This window comes from Sus scrofa, chromosome 17 (assembly GCF_054392235.1).
Source record: "Sus scrofa isolate SSC_HxYL_T2T_F1_AM1 chromosome 17, Sscrofa_HxYL_maternal_Yorkshire_Landrace_v2.0, whole genome shotgun sequence".
NCBI lineage: Eukaryota > Metazoa > Chordata > Mammalia > Artiodactyla > Suidae > Sus > Sus scrofa.
The window spans coordinates 44,523,404-44,547,979 of record NC_139399.1 but is presented as its reverse complement, the minus strand read 5'-3'; the positions used below and the strand labels follow the sequence as shown (position 1 = coordinate 44,547,979).

The 24,576-nt window shown below is 45.3% G+C and overlaps 1 protein-coding gene and 1 long non-coding RNA gene across 2 annotated transcripts in view; one reads left to right on the top strand and one right to left on the bottom strand.

The window, feature by feature from the left end:
- LOC146395264 (uncharacterized) overlaps window positions 1–17,104 on the top strand; it is a 624,884-nt gene extending 607,780 nt beyond the window's left edge. The window contains exon 2 of the long non-coding RNA XR_014832217.1: window positions 13,513–17,104. This is a non-coding gene — a long non-coding RNA (uncharacterized LOC146395264). The remainder of the gene's footprint in view (window positions 1–13,512) is intronic.
- On the bottom strand, window positions 1,865–22,304 carry LOC102162701 (vomeromodulin). The gene is made up of 15 exons (XM_005672842.4): window positions 22,231–22,304; window positions 19,677–19,958; window positions 13,957–14,809; window positions 13,205–13,306; window positions 11,863–12,018; window positions 10,853–10,937; window positions 10,437–10,494; window positions 9,662–9,732; window positions 7,977–8,117; window positions 7,173–7,295; window positions 6,783–6,850; window positions 6,451–6,481; window positions 4,594–4,654; window positions 3,772–3,851; window positions 1,865–2,138 (listed from the first exon to the last, which is right to left on the bottom strand). Exons 2-15 carry the CDS (start codon window positions 19,942–19,944, stop codon window positions 2,115–2,117), a joined length of 2,121 nt encoding a protein of 706 aa, XP_005672899.4. The 5' UTR covers window positions 19,945–19,958; window positions 22,231–22,304; the 3' UTR covers window positions 1,865–2,114.
- Window positions 22,305–24,576: the final 2,272 nt, after the last annotated feature.

Sequence of the window (24,576 nt, the reverse complement as noted above, 5' to 3'; positions counted from 1 at the left end):
CAGTTCCCTGGGCTATACAGTAGGTCCCTGTTGATTTTACACATAGTAGTGTGTACATGTCAGTCCCAAATGCCCAGTTTATCCCTACCCCCCATGTTTCCCCTCTGGTAAGTTTGTTTTTGAAGTCTGTGAGTCTGTTTCTCTTTTGTAAATAAGTTCATTTCTATCATTTAATTTTAATTTTTTAGGGCGGCACTCACAGCCTATGTTAAGTTCCTAGGCTAGGGGTTGAATCAGAGCTATAGCTGCGGGCCTGTGCCACAGCCACAGCCATGTGGATCCGAGCCCCGTCTGTGACCTACACCACAGCTCACGGCAACGCCAGCTCCCCAACCCGCTGAGTGAGGCCAGGGATTGAACCTGCATCTTCATGGATACTAGTTAGATTCATTTCTGCTGTGCCACAGTAGGAACTCCTATATAATTTTAAATTAGATTCCACATATAAGTGATAGCTTTTGATATTTGTTTTTCTCTGTTAACTTGACTGGACATAATCTTTTTGCACTTGATCCACATTGTTACTTCATTCTTTTTATGGCTGAAGAATATTCTATGTGTGAATATACCACATTTGTTTATCCATTCATCCATGATGAACACGTGAGTTGTTGATACATTCTGGCTACTGCAAACAGTGCTGGTACAAACAATCACGGACCGGGTTTGTTTGAATGATTCAGTTCTTTGGGGCATATACCTAGGAATGGAGTTATTTGCCTATGTGTAAAATTGATGATTAACTTTTTAGGAACAATCAGCCTTTTTCCCAGATAATGAAACAATGTTACATTTGCTCTTTTTCCCTAGCAGTGCATGGGGGTTCTGATTTCTCCATACACCCCCCAGTGGTTGGAAGGTTTTTAAGTAGAGAGCATGTGTACTTTATAAAGAGCACTCTGGCTGCCAGGTGGAAAATGGATCGTAGGTGGCAAGGGCAGAATCAGGACAAGTTGCCCTGGTGAATGATGGTGGTTACTTGGACTAGGATGTTGATGGGATGCAGCAGACAGGTGGGAAAGATATTGTTGAGGGAGAACAATAGGATCCAGTCTGCTGATGAGAGAAGGAGGAATCAAGAATGAAAGCTGGCCAGGAAAGCTATGTGGATTGTGCTGCCATTTCCTGAAATGGGATTGACCATGATAATGCTGACCTGGGGAGAAATCAAGAGCTAAGGTTTAGACAGATGGCCGAAGGTAATAGTGTGATCTGGCCTTTATTTTATGAGGTGCTGTCCTTAGCCGTCAGGCAAGCCTGGTGTCGGGCCCTGCTTCCCCATCTGGTCTTTGTGCCTACAATCTGAGCTCTTTGGGTTCCAGAGCAGATAGTTATACAGACTCTGGCACAGGGCAGAGGGTCGCTACCTCGCATAGAGTTCACAGTTGTGTTTTTCATTATCCTTCTTGTGTATTTTTGGGGAATTCTCAGCATTTACTGACCTGGCTTGGATTGACTTTCCTCTCGCAGTGACTTGGCATGGCTTGTTGTCACTGAGAGTTTGCTGCTCTGTTTATGGTATTATCAGGCTCTTATCTGCTGTATTCTATCCAGCTTTTGTCATTTGGACTGTGCCCCTCAACGTTTAACATGTGATGATGGGAAAGTTGGATTCTAGGCCCTGTGTGATTTTCATCTTGGGCAGAAGAGAGCATTTGGAGTTTGGGAGGGAAAGGCAGAGATATGGGAAGAAAAGTCTTATTCATTGTCATGTTTGTTCCCTAGGGTACTGGATGAAGTAATCCTGGGTTTTGCTGCTTCATCACGTGTATTATTAATTTTTATGTCCCCAGTAAGTAGTGCTTTTCCTAGTCATAAACATACAATGAAACTCCTATTTGCAGGAATCGAAGACAAGTGATTATTTTTCTTTTGCATGAAAACAAGTTATTTATTGGTGAGATGATTACAGAAGTGCACCAAATCCTTGGATTCTTGCTTTTCTTGCACTTGTTCAGGGTGATGTTGGTGAAATTCCAAAGCATAGTTGACATGTTTAGAACACTGACTTTACTTAGTTCCTTAATTAAAAGGACTTTTTCCAGAGTATTTCATAGAGTTTATATAGTGTTTTTGCTTTCATTCTGGAGCATTCCTGGCTTCAGGTGCTGAGTTTAGTTTGCTGCCTGAAAATCCTTCTGTGGGGAGATAAAAGACAGCTAATTATACCCTTAAATACATAGGCTGGCTGCAGGCACAGGCTGAGGCAGCCAGTGTACTCCATCCTCCAGATCACACTTGCTTCAAAGACAGGGATATGGAACAAGTCAGGCTGATGGGAGCCCCACAGGTTATTTCTGGATGATTGTCATTTGAGTTATTCTAGAAAGAAGTGGAGGGTGAAGTTCCTGATAGTTGGGGACTCCCAGTGCAGAGCCAAAATAGAGCCTACCCCCAATAGAGCCAGGAGATGGATTCTGGTCTCATCGTTTGGACCACTGCGAAAGCTAGCACTGTCCTTAGATGTTCAATAACTATAACTTTGTTGTTGCTTAAGCCAGTTTTGGTTGAGTTTTTTGTCACTTGTAACTGAAACACAGTTGGTAATAATCTGATCCAGTCCCTTAACTCAGATCTGACCAAGGAGGCTAAGTGGTGTGCCCAGGCCACTCATTGTTACAGCGCATAAGAGTAGGAAGTAGAAAACCAACACCGAGGCAAAAATAGGGATGTACAACTTCTGAGGTTTTGAGCCAACATGAAAGAAGGTGATGTTTTCCTGGTCAGATTGCATACTTATTAAGCACGTTGTCAAAAATGGAATATATGAGAGTTCCCGTCATGGTGCAGTGGAAACGCATCCGACTAGGAACCATGAGGTTGTGGGTTTGATCCCTGACGTTGCTCAGTGGGTTAAGGATCTGGCGTTGTTGTGAGCTGTGGTGTAGGTCACAGATGTGGCTCGGATCCCATGTTGCTATGGCTGTGGTGTAGGCTGGCAGCTGTAGCTCTGATTTGACCTCTAGCCTGGGAGCCTCCATAAGCCATGGGTACAGCCCTAAAAAGCCAAAAAAAAAAAAGCCAAAAAAACCCAAAAAACAAAAAACAAACAAACAAAAAACCAACCCAACTAGTATCCATGAGGGGGCAGGTACTATCCCTGGCTCCGATCAGTGGATTAAGGATCTGGCGTTGCCATGAGCTGTGGTGTAGGTTGCAGATGTGGTTGAGATCCCGAGTTGCTGTGGCTGTGGTATAGGCTGGCAACTGTAGCTCCGATTCAACCCTTAGCCTCGGAACTTCCATATGCCACAGTTATGGCCCTAAAAAGCAAAAAAAAAAAAAATATATATATATATAAATACAAATAAATAAAAGAATGACGGAGATTCTAAATTTCTTTACTCTCTCATGTATCTTCCCTAGTTCTACCCTTCATCTCTCCCTGTTTTCCTGGTGGCAGATTTTCATAAAAATCCCATTCTTTTAACTTTTTCAGGAAATAAATTCTCTTTTCAATTTTTTTCTGGGTATAGGGCCAGATAGATAGGAAGAAGGGGAAATTTGAGTCAGAGTGGCAGAGAATGAAAGACTCCAACAGTCACAGGTGACAGTGTGGATGAGTCAGCTATATGTAGTGGGGATCTTTCCAATCTCAGGGTTAGAATTTGTATGGTGACTAAAGGTTCAGTAGACGATGAATCTGCCTAGGAAGGAGTGGGGAGGCTGGATGAAGCTGGCAGGGCAGCCCAAAACAAACTGTGTTTTGAGGATTGAAGTACAGAGTGGGCTTTAGTATGAAAGAAAAATGTTTACAGTTCTTTCTCTTACCGATTTAAGCACTTGAACCTCGACATTGTTTAGAGAGTTTGAGTCTGGTCCTGGTGGAATATTCCATAGATTTACATTTTCTGAAATAAAGAAGGAGCATCTTATGATACAAGTTGAAAGAAACAATGACTATATGCTGGCTTGTTTTAGCCACAGTCAACGGGAGGTTATCTCTGGGCAGTGAATCTCTCCCCTGCCCGTTCAACAGAGAGATTTAAGACAATGCCTCTCCCCATCTTTTGTGTGTGTGAGGATAAGTTCTTAAGAAACCTGGAACTGGGAATCTGATGGATATTATTTGTATATTTCTCTGTGTTTACCAAGAGATATTCTGGCATGTCTGCCCTCACTGCCTTAAGAAACCAGAAGAATTAAGCCCCACTGTTTTGATTTCATTTGCAATACATTGAACCCTTTTTGAGTTCATCATGAGTTTGTGCAGATGGCATTTTGCATTATCATATCTCTTGATGGTCATAAGGGTTATGAAGACTCAGACTCTTGAAGACTCTTGAATTTCTCAAACCCAAGTATCTGTGTGACTAGGTGACCTGGTCCATGTTTCCTCTGAGTGAGCATGATGCTGTTCGCTAGACCCCTAGTGGCCTGGTTTCATATGGACCTGTGGAAGAGACATTTTTATTTGGTTGTCATGTTTTGCCACCTCAAGATGCTGAAATCCCTATCAAAAACCAAAAAAAAGTGTTTTTCAAAGGATACTCTGCTCACTGCTGTGGCACGTTCTGTAGTGCAGTTTCTCATCCTTGTACCTTTCTTGTGACACTGACTCTTGCAAGTGTTCATGTTATTAGTTCCACATACCAGTAACGGTTGATAGTAATTTCTTCAGAACTGAAGACAGCACATTTTCCACCTCGCCCATCTGGAAGAGACGGGTGGAACATTTTTATCAGTACATCTGCTAGTCCCACAGTTATTCCTCATATCAGGGAAAGTAGTCTTGGGAGTGTCTGTACATGTGGACTTTTTTTCCGGCGGAAGAAATCTGGTACTGGATAACGCTATGTGTGGTGGTCTCTATCCCTCAAAGGCCTCTAATTCTTTGAGGATTTTCAAAGGCCTTCAGTAGTTTTTGATGCTTGAGTGGCTTCCTTGACCAGCATTTATCAGGCTCCTGTTATGTTCCAGGCCTTGCTGTCAGCACAGTAGCCAAATGTTCTCAGGCCAAGTGAGAATTCAGTATTCTGGGGAGAGTGCATTGTGCCTCCTTTGGATCCATTCTGAATCCCTCCCTGATCTGGCCCTCCTTGCTGGTGCTCTGTTTGCCTCCCTTCTTTTGCATTCCTTTCAACATGCCTGTGAATCTCTGCTGCCTTCCCTTTGCACATCCTGTCCCCTGTACCTGGCTACACTTTTGCTGTCTGGTAAACTCCTGCTTCTCCTTCAGGGCTAAATTCAGCCATCATTTTCTCAGTGAACCCACAGTCTGCCTCCTATTTCTTGCTTTCACCACCCTGTCTTCTTCATGCTCAATTGACAGCTATTTGCATGAATGTCTGTCTTCCCTGTAGTTACATGAGGTTAGGGTTCTTGCCTTCTATGATCCTTCCCTGGTACAGAGTGTGGCCTAACACATAGTAGATGGTACAGATGAGATGAAGCAACCCTGAGCTTACAGCAACTCCCAGAGTCTTCCTCTTGATTGACTCCCCCTTATCTCAGGGTCGATACATGGTGCACAGACATAAAGTTGTTCACCTCTGGGTGCCCACTGTGTGCCTCCACTCAGCATGTGGTTACCAGAGTCTTAATGATGTGGCCTATTAAGGTTTTAATCACTCCCTATTCTCCCACTGAAACTGGAGTGTCTCATGCCTGGAGTCTGGGACCTCATTCCTGTCTCATGTTGCACATTTAGGGCCAGACACATAGTGGTGCTCACTAAATGTTTGTTGAATGAACTTATGAACATGTGGAAGAGCAAATGTATTTTCTTTTCTTCTTTTTTGGCTGTCCCATGGCATATGGAGTTCCTGGGCCAGGGATCAGATCCAAGGTACAGTTGCAACCTATGCCGCAGTTGTTGCAACACTGGATTCTTAACCCTCTGTCCCAGGCCAGGGATTGAACCTGCTTTCTGGTGAATCAGAGATGCCACTGATCCTGTTTCACCACAGCGGAAACTCCCGAATGTCTTACATGTGGGGATGGTTGGTGAATCTTTTGTAAGTGTCCATGTCTCTTTTTGGAGCCTGGTCGCTGAGTCCCACCCTCACTCTCCCACTCCCCCATCTCCCAGGTCTCTCTGGGGCTCCATGTGCTCACTCTGTAGAACTTGGGCTGTAAACCTCTGATGGGAAGTGTGAGGCCACGGGAGGCTGGATACGCTTCTCAGAAACTCCCGTGAGCCAAGGCAAAATTAGAATTTAGATCATGTTTTCATCCTTCCTCAAGACTTCTTGGTGTATTGGAATCACCCAACACTAAAAAAGCACAGACTCCAGGCCTTCCTTCAGGTCACTGATGGAGTACGGGACTCCCGCAATGATCTTGGGGAACCCCTCCCAGAAAGAACCTGGGTTTAGAGCCTGCCATCCTGCTCCATATTGTGCCTTTGATCTCATCTGCGTTTGCAGAGTCCCTATTTCACTGAGGGCCTGGTTTTAAAATGCTTTCTCACCAATCAGAGATACATATTTAAAAATCAAATCGACTTACAGCCTCAGGTGGGGCCGCATTGTGTTTAAACCTGTCAGGAAACAAAATGCAAGGAAAAGTTATTTTCAGGTAAAAAATATTAACCAATTCTAAATTAGATTTTAGGTATTAGCTCAGTTGCTTCTTATATCCACATATAAAATGTTAAATACAGAGGAGAAAGCAAATTTAAAGGTAAATAACAGTATATGAGTAAAACTTGTGATTTCCTTGTAAAATTATCCGAGTATTTCCCATGAGCCTTTTCCATTGCTCTTCTCATGTGATTTGAATTGGGTTCTTGGTATTGCTTCCTAAACTGATAAATGTCAAGAGGAATTTGTAGACAGTACCTCACAATGTTGACGTCTGCTCTCATTTTGTCTTTTAAAATCTTGCATGCATGGGAGACTATCAGCTCCTGCATTAATATAAAATAAGCATGAGTTAAAAAATAATACCTTCACCAAGCTACTCAGCAAGCATTTCACATTGTAATATGACCAGCAAGGTCCCCGGTGAGGATGGAGCGGAGACTACTGGGTCTCAGGAGACAACCTGTTTATTCTCCCCTTGAGGCAGAGCCTGCCAGCCTGCTTCATCTCCTTCTGGGGACACCCAGGCACCCTGGCCTCAGGGTTTTGGTACTAGCTCCCCCTGCAGAATACTCTTTTTTCCATGTGACCTCTGTTCCTGTTAGTTCCTCCTCACAACTCAGTCCTGATTTGTTACTCAGCACTCACCGTCTCTCCAATGGCAAAGTTCCTGCCATCCTTTTTCAGGGCAACCCAGTAGGTGACGTGGATCTTGTTGCCTGGCTGGTGGTTGTAGACTACGTTAGTGATGGTTGCAGCCAGGTTATTCATCTGTTGTAAAGAAGTTACCATTTAGAGGTGGAGAGGAGGAAGGACTGCAGGATGTTGCATCCTGAGATATCCAGGCATTGCTCAGTTCATTTCTTTAAATATTTATCGATCCTGTATTATGCATTGGACACCCTGCTGGGTGCTGACACAGCCGATATGACCACATAGACACTATCTAATTCCAGACATTTCCCTTTATCTCATTTCCTTTCTCGGAAGGACAGTGAGGCATATAACACAGAAACGCATTTTCTGTTGCTCCTTATCCAGTTTAAAACAAGTTTCTTTCAGTGCTCTTGTGGCAGATTTGCACTTGATAATTTGGGGAGACTGTTAAGGAAATGTTGTACATTGCTGAAAGAGAGCCTGCCGCAAAGAAAGTGCTCAGTAGTTATGATTTTATTGTAACCACTGCTTTCTACCACTTTTGGGGTGGGGAGCAAACGAATACTTCAAATGTAGTTAAACCTACTCCCTTGCACATGCTGCTTCTCTCACTTGGGTCACCTGTAAAATGGGGCCAAGAAGCCCTGCCTCCCAGTGCTGTGACAGCATTTCCTCAGATCTTTCTCTAGAAAAATGTTCCAGAACCCACTTGCATTTCTACCTTCTCGCTTAGAGATTGCTGAGACTAGACTTAAGCAAATAGGAGAGTGGAGGGGCCACGTGGATGAGGCTTACCATGACAGAGCTCTGCTTGGCACTTTGAGCGACAATTTGCTTGAGCATTTCGCCAGAAAAAGTTAGGGAGATGTTGGCATTTTTGGGATCTGGAGGAAGGAGTCTTCCAGGCACAGGGGATGTATTTTGCCTAAAATGGGCCTAGAGAGAGAACAACAGAAAAAAAAAAAAAAAAAAAAAAAAAAAAGTCCCTGGTATTGTGTGAGACTCCCATCAATTTCAATGTCTTTGGAGGCCTGGCTGTGACATTGAGAAATGAAGTGGCCCCGTGTAAGCACCACTGTGGACGAGCATGAAGGCAAAGTCAGTTGACCTCCTTGACTCCCTGTTGCAGGACTGGCTGGGGAGATGGGGTTTATGGAGACTGGAGAGAGGAGTCCCTTACAGAGGAGGAAGCATTGTCCCCTCCAGCTGATTAGCCCTGAAACAGTGCAGCTCAGGCCCCCACACCTCTGATTTCCCAAAAGAAGCCACACATCTTCATTTTTTAGGGGAATTCCTCCACTTAAGTGTTGCTTTAAGTAGCGTGTGTATGCATGCTTATACTTAACTCAGAGTTCCTACTTTTCTTTACATGCTCTCCCAGCCTTAGAATGATTTTCTTGTTAGGCAAGCTCAAGGCTCATTTGTGAAATCTGTCGTAGAATGCTGGCCTCCATTGACTGCTTCCTCTTCCTTTCATGTGCATTGTGCCCTCTGTTCATAAAATGCAAACTCCTCATGGCAGGAAATTTGGAAAGTTCAGAGAAGTATGAAAAAGGTAAAAGAGATTCTGACATCATTGGTATTTCACCTTATTTTCTCTGCTTGCATACTTAATACCATTTTTATTTTGCTTTAAAAAATTAATAGTACCTTCATATGGATTTCTGTGTATCATTACAAACTTTGTAAGCATTTCTAATAATCTCATATTTTCCTTTTAGTTTGTTCCCAGGTTATCCTAGTTAATGATTTTTTCTTATCATTAAAATCTGTTTGTGGTTAAATATATCTGCACCTGTATGAATGGAGTCCCACGAATAGAGTTAAGTTGGTCCAAAACCTTGCCTGTCTTCAGTCCTCCTCATGTTCTAGGTTTGCATTCCCCTAGTGGTTGAGATGGGTGGATGGGGGAGTTGGCACTTTTTGTTTTCTGTTGAATGTCTTTTTGTTTTTAGGGCCACACCCAAGGCACATGAAAGTTCCCAGGCTAGGGGTTGAATCGGAGCTGTAGCTGCCAGCCTATGCCACAGCCACACCAGATCTGAGCGAGCCATGTCTGTGACCTACACCACAGCTCAGGGCAAAGCCGGATCCTTAATCCATTGAGCGAGGCCAGGGATTGAACCCTCATCCTCATAGATAGTAGTCGGGTTCATTAACCACTGAGCCATGATGGGAACTCCAGTGTTGAATGTCTAACCTGCGCTGGGCACATACCACCTTGTCAAGAAGTGGTTGTCATCATTGGAATACCTCACGGACTTGGTACATTAGACTTAAATGGAAGGGAAAACATGGCTGACCCCTATGTTAGGTGCTTAGGTGTTGGGTAAAAGCCTGGGAGCTTCAAACCATGGTAAAGGTCTGGGGATCCAGGGAGGGATGAAGGCTGATTTGACATGTATCTGGAGTGTATTTGGTCAGTTCAGGGAGTCTCCAGCCTTCCCACAGAATCCATCATAAGCACAAAGAACACTTACACAGTAGAAGATTGAAAGACCTTCTGCAGAAATCCTGGAGCTTTCAACATGGTAGTTGAACAAGCCAGTAGCTGCAGTTGAGAAGAAAAGAGAGCATGTAGAGACCCCCTGCCCTCCCCCGATGGGTGTTATGCCCTGGGCTCTTTGCCTTGCAGATGGGAGACCAGTGTGGACCCTGCCCTCTCCCTCAGTCCCAGGCAGGAAACTGGTGCCTTACTGGCTTTCTCACGTGTATCTAGGAAGAGGCTGTGGAGAGGAAGGTGACACGACCACATGACACTGTCCTGATGTGCCAATTTCTCCAGGGGGAGAAAAAAGTCTTGCTGCCCAGGCCCCATATTTCATCTACTCTGGGACATGGGAAATGTCAACAGTTTCCTGCCAGGACTGTCTTGGTGGCTGCGTCCCACTACTCCATCCTATTAACTTACATCAGGGGACAATCGGAGGGAATTTCTCTTCTCAGCCTCCTTGGGGTGAGGGTGCTCCTTGCTCAAACTCCACACTGTGTACTTTGCAAACCATTTGGGACTGTGGAGCTACCACAGACTCCAAAGGGGTGCTTTGTCCTATTATGTCCCAGAGAATGAGTCACAGTGGCTCAGTGAAGCAGGTAAGTTGCCACATTTTCTGCCTGGGTTCTGGGAAGTGCATGGTGTTGCAGCTCACAGCCCCATTCTCTCCCGCCTGTCACCTAATAGAGTCCCACAGGAGCTTTGGCCACCTCTCTCCATCGACCTGGGCAGCCCCAGAGAGGTCGGGTGTTTATACTCACAGTTTTTGCATTCGTTGACATCACTGAGCTCAATGTCACACGATTTTGATTCTTTGATCTGTTAAAAAGCTCATCTGTTAGTTCTGCTAAGGAAGTGCAGCAGGCCTGTCCTCCTTACCCCTCCTCCTATTCTCTTTCCCTGTCCTCCTTCCCTTCTCCCTGTCCTATTTCCTGGCCTCCTTTTCAGTAGAACTCATCCTCCCCCATTCCCTCCCTAACCTGAGGCATTGTCCTATTCTTTTGCTTGGGTATTTGGGGTCAAAGGGGAGGTTGCTTCCCCAGAATCAGGACTCCTGAAAGCCTGATGTCTCCCTCTGAGTTTCTGCCAGCTTCAGACCTTATCTGAGGAAAGGGCTTCTTCCTATGACATAGGCATCGACTTCTAAGGTCGTACCCACCCCTTTCCCACAACTTACATTCTTGCTCATAGTTACTGTCAACAATTGAGAAACGGTGTCTTCCAAGGTCAGGGGCAAAGAGACAGGCAGAGATTCTGTGATCCTGGGAAAGATACATGTAGAGAACCATGTGATTCTCACATTTCTGGTATTGCCCAAACATAGAAAATTCATCCATTGATCAACCAATGGCAGTGCTGTCCTGCTGTTTAATTTGTGCCCTGAGCTCTTTCACTTTCACTTTTAGTCATTAAGGCAGATGCACGGATACCTGGGAAAATTACAAAGCCAGACATCTGGCCCAGCAATCCCACATGGAGGAATTTATCCTTCAGATACCATGACATTGCTAAACTGACTTGTCTGGGACCTTATTCACTGTAGTTGAGTACAAGGGTCAATAACTGGAAAAAACAACTATTCCTTGATAAGGAATAGTTAAATAAATTATAGTACAGATGTACTATATTGGGGTGTTAGTGGCCATTGTAAAAATAGCTATGAAATATGAAAAAGTTTTATATTCTGCTGCAACCAATTCCAAGCAATTTTTAGAAATACGAACAGAATCCAGAAAAAACTCTGTAATATCTTTCCATCTATGTGTTTACATGCACACATTTGTTGCCTATGCAGCTAATGTCTTTGAAAGCAGTGGTAAAGACTGGATCCTTTGGTTGCTTCCAGGGAGGGTAATTAGCCAGCTGGTGTAAATGGGTGAGAGGGAGACTTTCACTGGTAAGGTTTTTTGGCATCTTTTGAATTTTGATCTGGGTGAACACGTTGCTTATGCAGAAAAACAGAACTGAGTAAAAAGGAAGCTTGGCAGGGAGAATGCAGGCAAAGTAAGGAAAGGCAATTCTCAGACATAGTAGGCTGTTCCTAAGCAGAGGCCCCTCTAGGCTTCCTCTCATTGGTCATTCAAACCATTGGCTTGGCTGAGTTTGTCTCCAAGGGTGGTATCAGCAGGGGAAATTCTGACACATGGGCCAGTTGATCTAGAAAATGAGAAAAATGGTCTCACATACCCCTTCACTAACTGCATGTTTACTTCCTTGACTTCGATGTCCTTGTCCTGCACTTGGAGGTCCACACATTGGGTGTTGTTTGTGGAAATTCCAATTTTGAGAATTACTTCGCTGTGCACTTGAAATCCAAGTATTCCAATTACGGGTCCAGCTAGGCTGTGGAGAGCAAGATGCAGGTGAAACCAGGACTGGTTGCAAGATGTCACTCAACCAAAGCAATAGGTATTTTAGGAATTGGCCTCATATATTTGTCTGGGTTATTTGAAGTGAGGGAAAGTTGGGTGTTTTCCAGTGGGTGCCCCAAAGTTGGCCATTCCGCTGTACATAGGATTCAGAGCCTGGCTCATGGGAGGCATTCAGTAAATATTGTCTTTTTTTTGTGTGTGTGTGGTTGGTTTTTAGGGCCTCACCCTCAGCGTTTGGAAGTTCCCAGGCTAGTAGAAATCAGAGCCTGTGCCACAGTTCACAGCAACACCAGATCCTTAACCCATTGAGCAAGACCAGGGATTGAACCCATGTTTCTCATGGATACTAGTCAAGTTCGTTATCACTGAGCCACAGTGGGAACACCCAGGACCACTTTCTTGATGAGGTTGCCAGGAGGCTTCAGCGAGTTCAGAGTGCCTCAGATAAGGGCCTGGCGGGAGCTCGATCCCTGATAGGTATCGGGGCTGTGTGTCTAAGAAATCTTCTCCCCAGGGTGGATTCCTTTGCCCCTCTCCTGCCTTTCTGTGTGCTCTGGGCCTACACTGTTAACCTCTTCTTTCCCCAGAGTGAGTTGATGCCCACCAAGGACAGGGACCACCTGTCTTTAGTCTTCCTTTTATGCCCAGTACAGTATCTTCACAGAGTGGCATTTATTAAGTACCCTTGAAGTGGGTGAATGAATGTATGCATGTTTAAATCTGTAGCTTCCTGAGGGCATTTTAATCCTCTCTGTCTCCCCCAGCTGCCTAGCAGTGTTTGTATGGAGTAGGCTGATTCTCCTTGGAGAGTTCAGATTATTTGGAAGGTTTATTTCCCTTAAGACCCAGTGTATATGTTGGTATGAAATGAATTCTCTGTGGTTTCTCTCTTCATTTGTCTACAAAACTGTGCAGATTGCATGTGGAAATCTGGATTTCTGGCTTTGTTTATACTCTTTGAGAATGGGGCACCATGGTGTCATTCTGCTGCCTTGCTCCTCTGGGCGGGAGAAAGGCAGCTGTGCCTGGTGTCCCCTTTCTACTCCATCTTCAGCCATCCTTCCTTACTCTTTGTTGTCTCTGCTTAGCCCTTGGACACTGGATCTTAAGTCACTCGTCCAGGCCATCCCAGTTGACTGATTCAGAAACAGGCTCACCCTTCTCCACCTATGAAGGCAGTAGTCTTGGCAAAGACAAGGATCCCGTCGTCTGTCATGGTTGACGTCATGTTCTCCACAGTCACTTTTTCAACCTTTAATCTGAAAAGTGATAACATCAAATGTAGGTGTCAGTCCTGGCTCAAAGAATCGATCTGGGCAGGAGGAGAAATAACTTTGGAGCAGGCAGTTAACAACCTACCAACCCATCCATCTCTTGGACTCTCCTGCCCATCTAGGTTTTTGTTTTTGGTGGGTTTTTTTTTTGGCTTTTTAGATGCGCACCTGTGGCATATGGACGTTCCCAGGCTAGGGGTCAAATCAGAGCTGTAGACACTGGCCTACACCACAGCCATAGCAGTGCCAGATCTGAGTGCATCTGTAACCTACACCACAGCTCATGGCAATGCCAGGGATTGAACCTGCATCCTCATGGATTCTAGTCAGATTCGTTTCCTCTGAACCACAATGGAAACTCCTGTTTTTTGTTTTTTTTTTTAAACAATATTATAGCTCCACCTCCTGGGGCGGCTCCACAGACTCCATTGTGGCCCTCAAAAAGGTGGCCTAATTTAAGTTCAAGAAATATTGATCATATTTCCCCAGAAAGGACAGCTTTTCAGCACAGTCAGAATATTGCTTCATGAAAATACAGTTGCCCCTTTCCATGGGATTGTTGGAGGTTGAACGTTGGTGTCGCCAGACAACAGCTTTCTTCTTGTGTCAGACATTAGGGTCAGAGAAACACTTACCCTACCAAGAGATTTTCCACGTTGACATTTCCCAGCAGGCTCTTGAGGCCGTTGTTGATGCCTTCTGGTGCCACGCTGTTTAGTATGCCCTCAGTGGATTCTTTGTTGCTGTCCAAGAGACCAGTGCTGTCGACGGCTTCTTTTACAGGATTCTTCTCTGCACTGGTGAGTGGTGGTCTGCCCAGAGCTTCTTGGCTCATGGATGTCAGGTCACTGACAGCATCAGTGCCTCCTGAGAGCAATGGTGCCGAGTACTTTGGGGATTTTTTGCCATTCTCCTGGCCTAGGATACCACCAAGGCCACCAGCAAGGCCACCACTAAGGCCACCAGCAAGGCCACCACCTCCAAGGATACCAAGGGATGCAGTCCCCTTGCCCAGGATACCACCGAGGCCACCACCAAGGCCACCACTAAGGCCACCAGCAAGGCCACCACCTCCAAGGATACCAAGGGATGCAGTCCCCTTGCTCAGGGTACCACCAAGGCCACCAGCAAGGCCACCACCTCCAAGGATACCAAGGGGTGCAGTCCCCTTGCTGAGGGTACCACCAAGGCCACCAACAAGGCCACCACCTCCAAGGATACCAAGGGATGAAGTCCCCTTGCTCAGGGTACCACCAAGGCCACCAACAAGGCCACCACCTCCAAGGATACCAAGGGATGAAGTCCCCTTGCCCAGGATACCACCAAGGCCACCACCTCCAGAGAGACTGAGGAGTGAAGTGATGTCTAACACAGACAGCAGGTCAGAGTTGGACACTGTGGATATTGCTTCCCCCAGCACACCAGCCAGATTGACCTCCTCACACATCAGTGTCTTCTCTATTTTCTGGGGCAGGATGGCATTCAAATCTGAAAAGGGTCAAGAGACACGGTCCTGCTGCTGGCTGCCCAGCTAGTTCAGCCAGAAGAACCTTTCCAGCTGGAAGCTAGCACCTTTGAATTGTGGGGCCCATCGGCACTGTATGTCATGCCTTCCTAAAATATCAATCCCTCCCCACCACAAGGACTGTCTGGTGTTCCAGAAATATACCTGTCTTAAGACTTAACATTTATTAGCACCTACCCGAGGCCAACCAATATGCTGTTGAGTATGTTAAAAAAAACCTCTAAAGCAATTTGGGCATGGCATGAAAGTACCTAGTTTAGCTTTTGAGCCTACTAGCCCAGAGTATATATAGTCTAGGCTCTGCCCTCTGAAGGCTGAGTGGCCTAGGGCCTAGGGTCTTCTCTTTCCTGAGCCTGTCTTGAGCCCAGGGATGCGTGATGGAACAGCGTGCGTCACTGGGTACAGGACAAATGAGTGACTGCTGATGTTAAGTGCTGAGTAGGGCAGGACACTGCTGGGGAAGTGGTGGTGCTGCTGACAGATCTGAATCTCCTGTTCTCCATCCATGTGATTCTGTGCAAGTCCCTTCCCTTCTCTAGGCCTCATTTTCCTCTTGTAGGTCATTGGGAGGTCCTGTCACCTTTGACAAGCTCCCTCTACTAGGAGAACCCCTGCATCAGCTCTCATCCTCCTACAGCATTGTTATCATCAGTGTGGAGGAGGTGCTAAGCATATCTTTGTCTCCACACTGGAGGTGAGCAGGGCAGGGGGAAGTGGAATCTTAGAAGATGGTGAGGAAGGGAAAGAGGGTCAAGAGCCAACTTGGAGAGCCGTGAAGTCATGTGGTCCCATCCTGCTGTGTCACTTTCAATGAGCTGAGGAAGGAGTTCAGAAGAAGAGCAATTACACCTGGATGGTGCTCACCTTGCCCACTTCAGTGAAGAATTAGACAGAGGGACAACATTCCTGGCCAAGGAGAGTAGCAGGAGGAAGTCCACTAGTACCAGCTCATGTCAAGCTGATGGACCATGGGCCTGGAGCCTTGCCGCTGCTTCCTGTGCCCAGGGCTCTGTACTCTGGAGAGGCTTCACCTGGGTAGGGTGTTGTGGACACACTCCCATCCTAGTTTAATGTTCTAGAGAATCTCTCTCTCTCTCTCTTTTTTTTGGTCTTTTTGCCATTTCTTGAGCCACTCCCGTGGCATATGGAGATTCCCAGGCTAGGGGTCGAATCGGAGCTGTAGCCACCAGCCTATGCCAGAGCCACAGCAATGCGGGATCCGAGCTGCGTCTGCAAACTACACCACAGTTCATGGCAACACTGGATCCTTAACCCACTGAGCAAGGCCAGGAATCAAACCTGCAACCTCATGGTTCCTAGTCAGATTTGTTAACCACTGAGCCATACCAGGAACTCCTAGAGAATCTCTTATACACATGCATCAGGAGAGGCACACAGGGTGTTCAGGTCAGCATTGCTCAGAGTAGCACAAAATGCAATCCTGATCATATTACCAATGGCATTTTTCACAGGACTGGAACAAAGATTTTTTTAAAATTAAAAAATTAAAAAAAATTTGTATGGAAATACAAAAGATGCCAAATAGCCAAAACAATCTTGAGAAAGAAGAATGGAGCCAGAGGTTACTCCCTGAGCTCAGACTATACTGCAAAGCTACAGCCATCAAAACAGTATGGTGCTGGCACAAAAACAGACACACAAGAGAATTTCCTGGTACCCTAGCAATTAAGGATTCAGTGTTATCACTGTTGTGGTTTGGTTTTGATCCCTGGCCTGGGAACCTCCTCATGCCATGGGTGCAGCGAAAAAACCCCAACCACCCCCCTAAAACCAGATACCTAGATCAATGGAACAGGATAGAAAGCCCAGAAATAAACCCACACATCTATGGCCTATGACAAAGGAGGCAAGAGTGTACAATGAAGAGAAGACAGTTTCTGGAGTTCCTGTTGTGGCTCAGTGGAATTGAACCCAACTGGTATCAATGAGGACGTGGGTTCGATTCCCTGGCCTTGCTCAGTGGCTTAAGGATCCAGCATTTCTGTGAACTGTGGTGTAGGTTGCAGATGTGGCTCGGATTTAGCGTTGCTGTGGCTGTGGTGTAGGGCGACAGTGACAGCTCCAATTGGACCCCTAAGCCTGGGAACTTCCATATGCTGCAGGTGCGGCCCTAAAAAAAAGACAAAAGGGGAAAAAAAAAAGAGAAGACAGTCTCTTCAATAAGTGGTGCTGGGAAAACTGGACAGCTACATGTGAAAGAATGAAATTAGAATGTTCTCTTATACTATATACAAAAATAAGCTCAAAATGGATTAAAGACCTAAATGTAAGACCAGATACTATAAAACTCATAATGGAAAAAACATAGATATAACACTCTTTGACATAAATTGCAGCAATATTTTTTTTGGATCTATCTCCTAGAGTAATGGAACAAAGGGAAAAATGAACAAATGGGACCTAATTAAACTTGAAAGCACTTGCACAGCAAAGGAAACCATAAACAAAAGATGACCTGAATGGGAAAATATACTTGCAAACAGTGCTACTGACAAGGGATTAATTCCCCAAATATATGAACAATTTATGTAACAATATAAAAAAATTAAAAAATAGGTAGAAGAACTAAATAGACATTTTTCCAAAGAAGACATACAGATGGCCAACAGGAACATGAAAAGATGCTTCACATCACTAATTATTAGAGAAATGCAAATAAAAACTGCCAGTCAGGTAGTTTGGTCAGAATGGCTATCATTAAAAAGTCTTCAAATAATAAATGCTGGAGAGGGTGTGGAGAAAAGGGAACCCTCCTGCACAATTGGTGGGAATGTAGATTGGTACAGCCACTTTGGAGAACAGTATGGAGGTTCCTTAAACAGCTAAAAATAGGGAGTTCCTGGGTGGTGTAGTGGTTAGCACTTGGTGCTTTTATCACTGCAGCCCAGGTTCAATCCCTAGTCTGGGAACCTAGATCCTGTATCAGGCTGCTGCATGCTGTACCTAAAAAACAAAACAAAACAAAACAACAACAAAAAAACACACACAAAAAACTTGAAACCAAAAATAAAACTAAAAATGGAGTTGCCATATTGATCCAGCAAACCCATTCCTGGGAACATATCTGGAAAAGACAAAACTCTAATTTGAAAAAATACATGCACCCCAATGTTCATAGCAGCACTTTTTACAATAGTCAAGACATAGAAGCAACCTAAGTGTTCATTGACAGATGAATGGATAAAGCAGATATGGTATATATATATATACAGATATATATACATATGTATACACACAGTGGAATATTACTCAGCCATAAAAAGAATGAAATAATGCTGTTTGCAACAATGTGGATGGACCTAGAGATTATTATACTAAGTGTATAAATAACTCAAAGAGAAAAATGCCTTATCATATCACTTTATGTGGAATCCAAAAAAACTGATATAAAGAACTTATTTGCAAAACATATAGACTAATAGACATAGGAAACAAATTTAGGGTTACCAAAGGGGAAAGTGGGGGTGGGATAATTTAGGGATTTGGGATTAACAAGATACACACTACTATATATAAATAGGTAGACAAAAAGAACTTACTGTATAGCATAGGAAACTACATTCAGTATCTTAATAATAAACCATAATGGAAAGGAATATGAACAAAATACACGTGTAACTAAGTCCTTTTGCTGTACACCTGAAACTTTGTACATCAACTACAATTAAAAAAATAAAGTCAAATAGATGCATAAATTGCTGAGGACTCATCAGGTACATTATTTTATTTTATATTTTTGTCTTTTTAGAGCTGCACCCATGGCATATGGAAGTTCCCAGGCTAGGAGTCGAATTGGAGCTGCAGCTGCCGGCCTGTGCCACAGCTACAGTGACTCTCAGGATCCGAGCCGTGTCTGCGACCTACACCACAACTCACGGCAACTCCAGATCCTTAACCCACTGAGTAAGGCTAGGGATTGAACCCTCATCCTCATGGATACTAGTCAGGTTTGTTACCACTGAGCCACGATGGGAACTCATCAGGCACATTATTGCAGTGAAAGTGAACGGAGAAGTATTTCTCATTACAACATGGATGAATCACCTCAGAAACATAAGTTTGAGATCTAATGCAAACAGGTCACCTTTAGAAAACTTCATAGCATGTAGTGTACATTTTTGTATTGAGAAGGAATATTTAAATATCATAAAATATAAAGAAATGGCAAAAAAAAGGAGAAGAGCTCCCTGGTGGCCTAGTGGTTAAGGATCTGACGTCACTGCTGTGACTCGGGTCACTGCTGTGTGGGTTTGATTCCTGACCTGAGGATTTCCACATGCTGTGGGTGTGGCCAAAAAAAAAAAAAAAAGAAAAGAAAAGAAAAGAAAAAAGAAACGGCAGAAGAAAAATAATCAGGCCAGAGGCCTCCTCAGGAGGGGAGGTAGAGGGAGGTAGAGGGAAGGGGATGCAGCTCAGTGAGAGCCTAGGAGTCTTCAGCCCTGTGGGCCATTTTACTGCTTAATCTCCGTGGTGGGTGCAAGGGTCTTAGCTACATGTATCTTTTAAGGCGTTTGTATGTCTGACAATGAAATTAACAGCTGCCACCACCAAATCACTGTTTGATGGGTTACAACTGTCATTTGTACTGCTGTCTGAGTTTTTCTCAGGCCCCCACTACACAAGACCATCTGTGGGTGGGGCCCAGGCACCTGTTTTGGTAACAAGCCCCAAATGTGATGCCAGTATCACCTCCTGTTTGAGAACCACCTGTTTAGAAGGTGTAACCAGCCTTTGGGCTTGGAAATGAAAAGCACGGTGTAAGGGGGTGGAAAGTCAAGAAGGGGTGCAGGTGAAACATTTTTTACTTACACGCATCGAGTTTGCTGCTGGACAGGAAGTACTTGGCCACAGGTGGACACTTGGCTCCTGCGGTCCTATCTGGAGAGCCTTTTGGGATTGAACCTCTCCGACTCACTCTTGAGAGTGGCCCATTGGCAGGGGGGTTAAAGTGGAGCTCAGAGGGTATACTGACATAATGTACTCCCGGCCGTGGAAATATGTTGCCAGGTAGGGTCCCTATGTCAGATGCTCTTGCCTGGATGGCTAGCATGATGGCCAAGGCCCACAGGGTCAGCATCTTGTGGCCGATATCTGCAAAGAAGGGCTTCGTCAGGCATCACATTTCCAATGGACCATAGGGCCACCAGGATGTTTGTATTGGATGTACACATACAAGGGTCTTAGCTCTTGTAGGAAGGTACCATTCCCATTGCCAATATAGTAGCCTGTACACTGGACTCAAGGGACAACCTTCTGACACATGGTAATATCTTGAGGCAGGGCCCCCTTTTCTACATCTTTTTCATTTTGCACAAAGGCACCTATGGACTGCTGGCACCCTTGGAGTACAGGCGAAGCCCTGCCCAATGGCCTTAACTGTAGGACCCCACATCCTCCTGCCAGTCTACTAGACTCAGATATCCTTGCAGTGATCCGAGTCACCAGCTGGAGAGCTCAAGCGTTTTGAAAGATCCAGCTGCAAATGTTGTCACTCCAGTGGTGGTCAAGGTCTCACCTTGCTTTCAGTCAACTAATATATAGCAGTGTCCTTGTTGGTGTGAGTATATCGTGTCCCAGTCCCTTTGTGGAGTGTCGATGGACATCATCTGCTCTAAACTCTGCACAATGCTGAGAGGGAAGGCCTGGGTCCTCCTTTTGAGTCAGTGAAACTTGTGGTACAGATCAGGCAATACACTTACCTATGCCCATAGTCTACCCCCAGCTGGCAGTTTGGTCTGGTCAGGACTAAACCACCCAAGGACTCAGTCCCAGGCTTGGCACCCTCCAGACATTTGGTCATTGGGCCATCCTGGCATTTTAGCTCAGTTCACAGAGGCCAGAGCCACCTCCCTGTGAGTGAGACCATCTCAGGATTTCTCTTTTTAAAGCCCATTCTGAGAGAACACTGGCTTGGCCAGTCTACACTATTATATTGGTGGCAAGCATGATACAGCAAGCTTACCTGTGTGTGGATTCAATGATTGAGTTAACCTATTCATCCACTTCTGTGTCCTCTCCTGTGTGCAGGGCACTGCCTGGGTGGTTCTACTGACCTCAGGACATGTGGCATCTTCCTCTTGGCTGAGTTGAGCAGCCATAGCTGTTGTGAATGTGTAAGCTGTGTAAATCTCAACTCTACTTCTGGGGAGGTGTCCATATATATCTACATATTGAGTACCAGTCAATGTTCATACTGGTCAGTGTGCTAAGCGCTTCATCCGCAACAGCTTACATAATCCTCCCAGCAAATCCAGGCACTAGACAGCATTGTCACCCTTTGCAGCTCAAGAGCCTTAGTACTAATGAGAAGGCATGGCGCTGGGTCTGGACTCAGGCAGGAAAGCCCTGTTTAACTCTGAGCTCAGACGTGTGACCCAGTGAAGATCACTTCCCTCCCCTAGAGTTTAGATTCCTCTGTTACCATGATTCTCTGTCTTTCTCTTGCTAATGTTTTGGGTATCATGGAGGTTTGTGTCTTAGAGCATTTCCCTTCAGTGAAGCAAGCAGACTTTGGAGTTGCCCTCTATTTGGATTTTTTTCTTTGTTTAGAGCCTCACCTGTGACATGTGGAAGTTCCCAGGCTAGGGGTCAAATCAGTGCTACAGCTGCCAGCCTACACCACAACCACAGCAACATCAGATCTGAGGTGCGTCTGCAACTGACACCACAGCTTACAGCAGCACTGGATCCTTAACCCACTGAGCAAGGCCAGGGATCGAACCCCCATTCTCATGGATACTATCGGGTTTGTTAACCACTGAGCCACGGCAGGAATTCCTTTATTGGATTTCTTAATCAATCCAGTCTACTAAAATCAGGTTTGCTCTTGCCACGTGTAGGTGTTGCCCAGGTCAAGCTGCTGGCTATTTACCGACACCATGGGAAGAACTGCTATTGCAGAAATATTGAGAAGGACATAATGGGAAACCAATGATAATCTTTCACATTGAATAAATTTGGTTTTGAAAAACTTAACACATTATTTTTTTTACTTTACCCTCATCTGTGAGAAATTGGAATTAGTATCTCAGGAGACATAAGTGTCCTGTGAGGAAAAAATAATAAAATTCTGTGCTTGTGACTCAGTCCATGAAAATATTATTAGACATTGTCTTGAGTGGAGCCTGTTGATAATCCTAATAATAAATTGCCCATTTAAAAAAAAAAGTAGTTGCATAACAGGCCATTGTTAACACCTACGGTGCCAGGCAGAGTGCTGTGCATTTCAACAGGGAAGGGATGTGGCTAAAGAGGTTCTAAATGTAAAACCCAAGTTATCTATCCTGTCACGAACTGTCCTGTGCTTATTTCCACCCCAGAGTTTCGACCTTTTCTTTTGCATATTTGTTCAGCGAGTTCTTACCTTGCCCGGCGTCGATGGTTCGAGGTGATGGGGAAAAGTTAGGAAGCTGCCTCTCCTCCTTCCCTTGCCTCCGAACTGTCAGAGGGAAGACTCCACCCCATTTTTATAGTCCAGTGTCTCTCGGAAAAGTTGTCAGACACGGAGGAACACGATCCAAGTGTGCTGATAAGAGGGGCGTGGTATAGGCTGCTTCCAAGATCAGCACCTCCTAATGGTTTTGATATTTGTCAATGTCTTTCTTTTTTTTTTTTTGTCTTTTTTGCTATTTCTTTGGGCCGCTCCTGCGGCATATGGAGGTTCCTATGCTAGGGGTCGAATCGGAGCTGTAGCCACCGGCCTACGCCAGAGCCACAGCAACGCGGGATCCGAGCCGCGTCTGCAGCCTACACCACAGCTCACGGCAACGCCGGATCGTTAACCTACTGAGCAAGGGCAGGGACTGAACCCGCAACCTCATGGTTCCTAGTCGGATTCGTTAACCACTGTGCCACGACGGGAACTCCGTCAATGTCTTTCTGAGCGCTGTTCAGGGTTCTTGGAATTCTTTTGGAGAGGGCAGGCAGGCCAAGTATCTGTCCCCTTCTTATTTTCAACCTTCACAGGCCTGTTAATCTTTGAGCCTTGTGGTTGCTGGGTGAATGGCAGAGTAGAGGTGTCTGTCACTGTGGCAGATGCCAATCCACTGTGAGCCCTGTGTTGCCAGTGCTGGCCCTGGTATAGTCTTCACTCAGCACTGAGTGACCAGTACCCCCCGCCCCTCCATTGTCAGCCCATGAGTGACTGAGGAGGCAGAGTCTGGGCACTGGAGTTAGGAAGTTCTGGGTTCAGATCCTGGCATGCCACTAGTCAGCTCTATGCCCTTTGAGTCACTTAACCTCTCTGAGCTTCCATCATCCTCTTTTGTTTAATTCTTCTACAGGCTACCGGGGCTACCAGGTGATTGACTCAAGTCTCTCTTGGTGGGGAGATTTTAATTTACTGAGGCCAGCAGATGTTAATGAGGTAATTCAAGGTGCCCAGTTCTTTTTTTTGAGGGCCTAGTGACGAAAGGGAACAGACCTTAGTTCTGAGAGGGAACACGGGGCTCCCCTCAGTATGTGACGTGAGAGTTGATGTCTGAAGGATGAGAGGCATCATTTAGGCGCTTGTTGATTGGCCTGTGGAACAACATCCAAGGTAGAGGGAAGAGTGTTCTCAGGCTCTGTAGGGAGTAGGCTTTGGGGGGTTTGGGAATGGGTTGTTGGGAAGAGTAGAGGAACAGATAAAAAGCTTAGCACAGAAGTTGATACAAAATCAATCTCTAATGAATGAGTCTGGGTTAAGAATTCAGTAACTGGATTAGATGGTCCCTGTTTATTGGGTATAATCAGCCCTCAAGCCACATGAAATTCCTGCATACTCTTTTAGTACTAATTGCCTCTTATGTGCCCTGCACTGGGCAGTCCTTTTTCTCCCTGACATTCTCATCCCATCTGATGCATCATGATAAAGGGCACTGGGTCCACCTGAGCTGAGTAGAAGCCTCAGAGTGAACCCTCTCCTGAAGATTCTCTGTTGGCCTCTAGAGGCCTCTGAGAATTTCCCCGTAAAGGACCTGTGGGCTCTTGTTCATTCCTGCATTGCCACAAATCTGTATTGTACCAGGCACTCTTCCTAGAGGAGGGAGGCTGGAATACCTCCCAGACACGGTCCCGGCCCTAGTGGAGCTGATGGTCCAGTGGGAGAGGCTGACATCCCCACCGATGAGTGGATGATCATGTATCAAGCTCTGCGGGAAGGGGAGCTGGTTCTGGGAGTTGCACCGGCTGGATTTGGGCACAGCATCTGAAGGTTCTCTGGGGAGTTCTTATGGCAGCCATGGGCCTGGTCCTGTCCTCTATTCCTGGCATTCCTGAGTTCAGAGGAAACTGGATGTCCCTGCAGACCTCATTATCCCCTGGGTGGATTGTTAAAAGTTTTAATACCTAGATGCTTCCTTCCCCAGCTCTTAAATACTTTAAGAAGTAAGGGTCGAGGTGAATAAATTTGTTTTAAAAGGCCTTAAGAGGTGGTCCAGGCATGTGGCCCAGGTTTGAGAACCACTAGTCCAGTCCATTCCACATCCTTGTTTTTTGCAGGTAAGAGCACTGAGCTCTAGAGAGAGGCAGTCATGTGCCTCAGGATGCCAAGGGGTCCAGCTAATTTAGAATTTGAGCTCAAATCTTCTTACTAGATATCAAATTATCTGCCTCAAACTCACTTTTTCTTTCTGTAGGGAGCTGGGGAAATGGGATCATTAGTGAATTCTTTCCTGTCCCTGAAGTGAAGTGTGATTCCTTCAGTGACACTTGGCATGTGTTCAATTTG

What these genes read in the sequence shown, in the direction of transcription:
- LOC102162701 (XM_005672842.4), bottom strand. Translation starts at nt 19,944, where the DNA reads ATGCTGACCCTGTGGGCCTTGGCCATCATGCTAGCCATCCAGGCAAGA. An exon ending in GTCTTTCAATCTTCTACTGT is followed by an intron (nt 8,118 to 9,661) that starts GTAAGTGTTCTT and finishes TTCTCTCTCTAG; the next exon opens with GCCCATTTTAGGCAAAATAC. An exon ending in ATTACTATCAACCGTTACTG is followed by an intron (nt 3,852 to 4,593) that starts GTATGTGGAACT and finishes TCTTTATTTCAG; the next exon opens with AAAATGTAAATCTATGGAAT.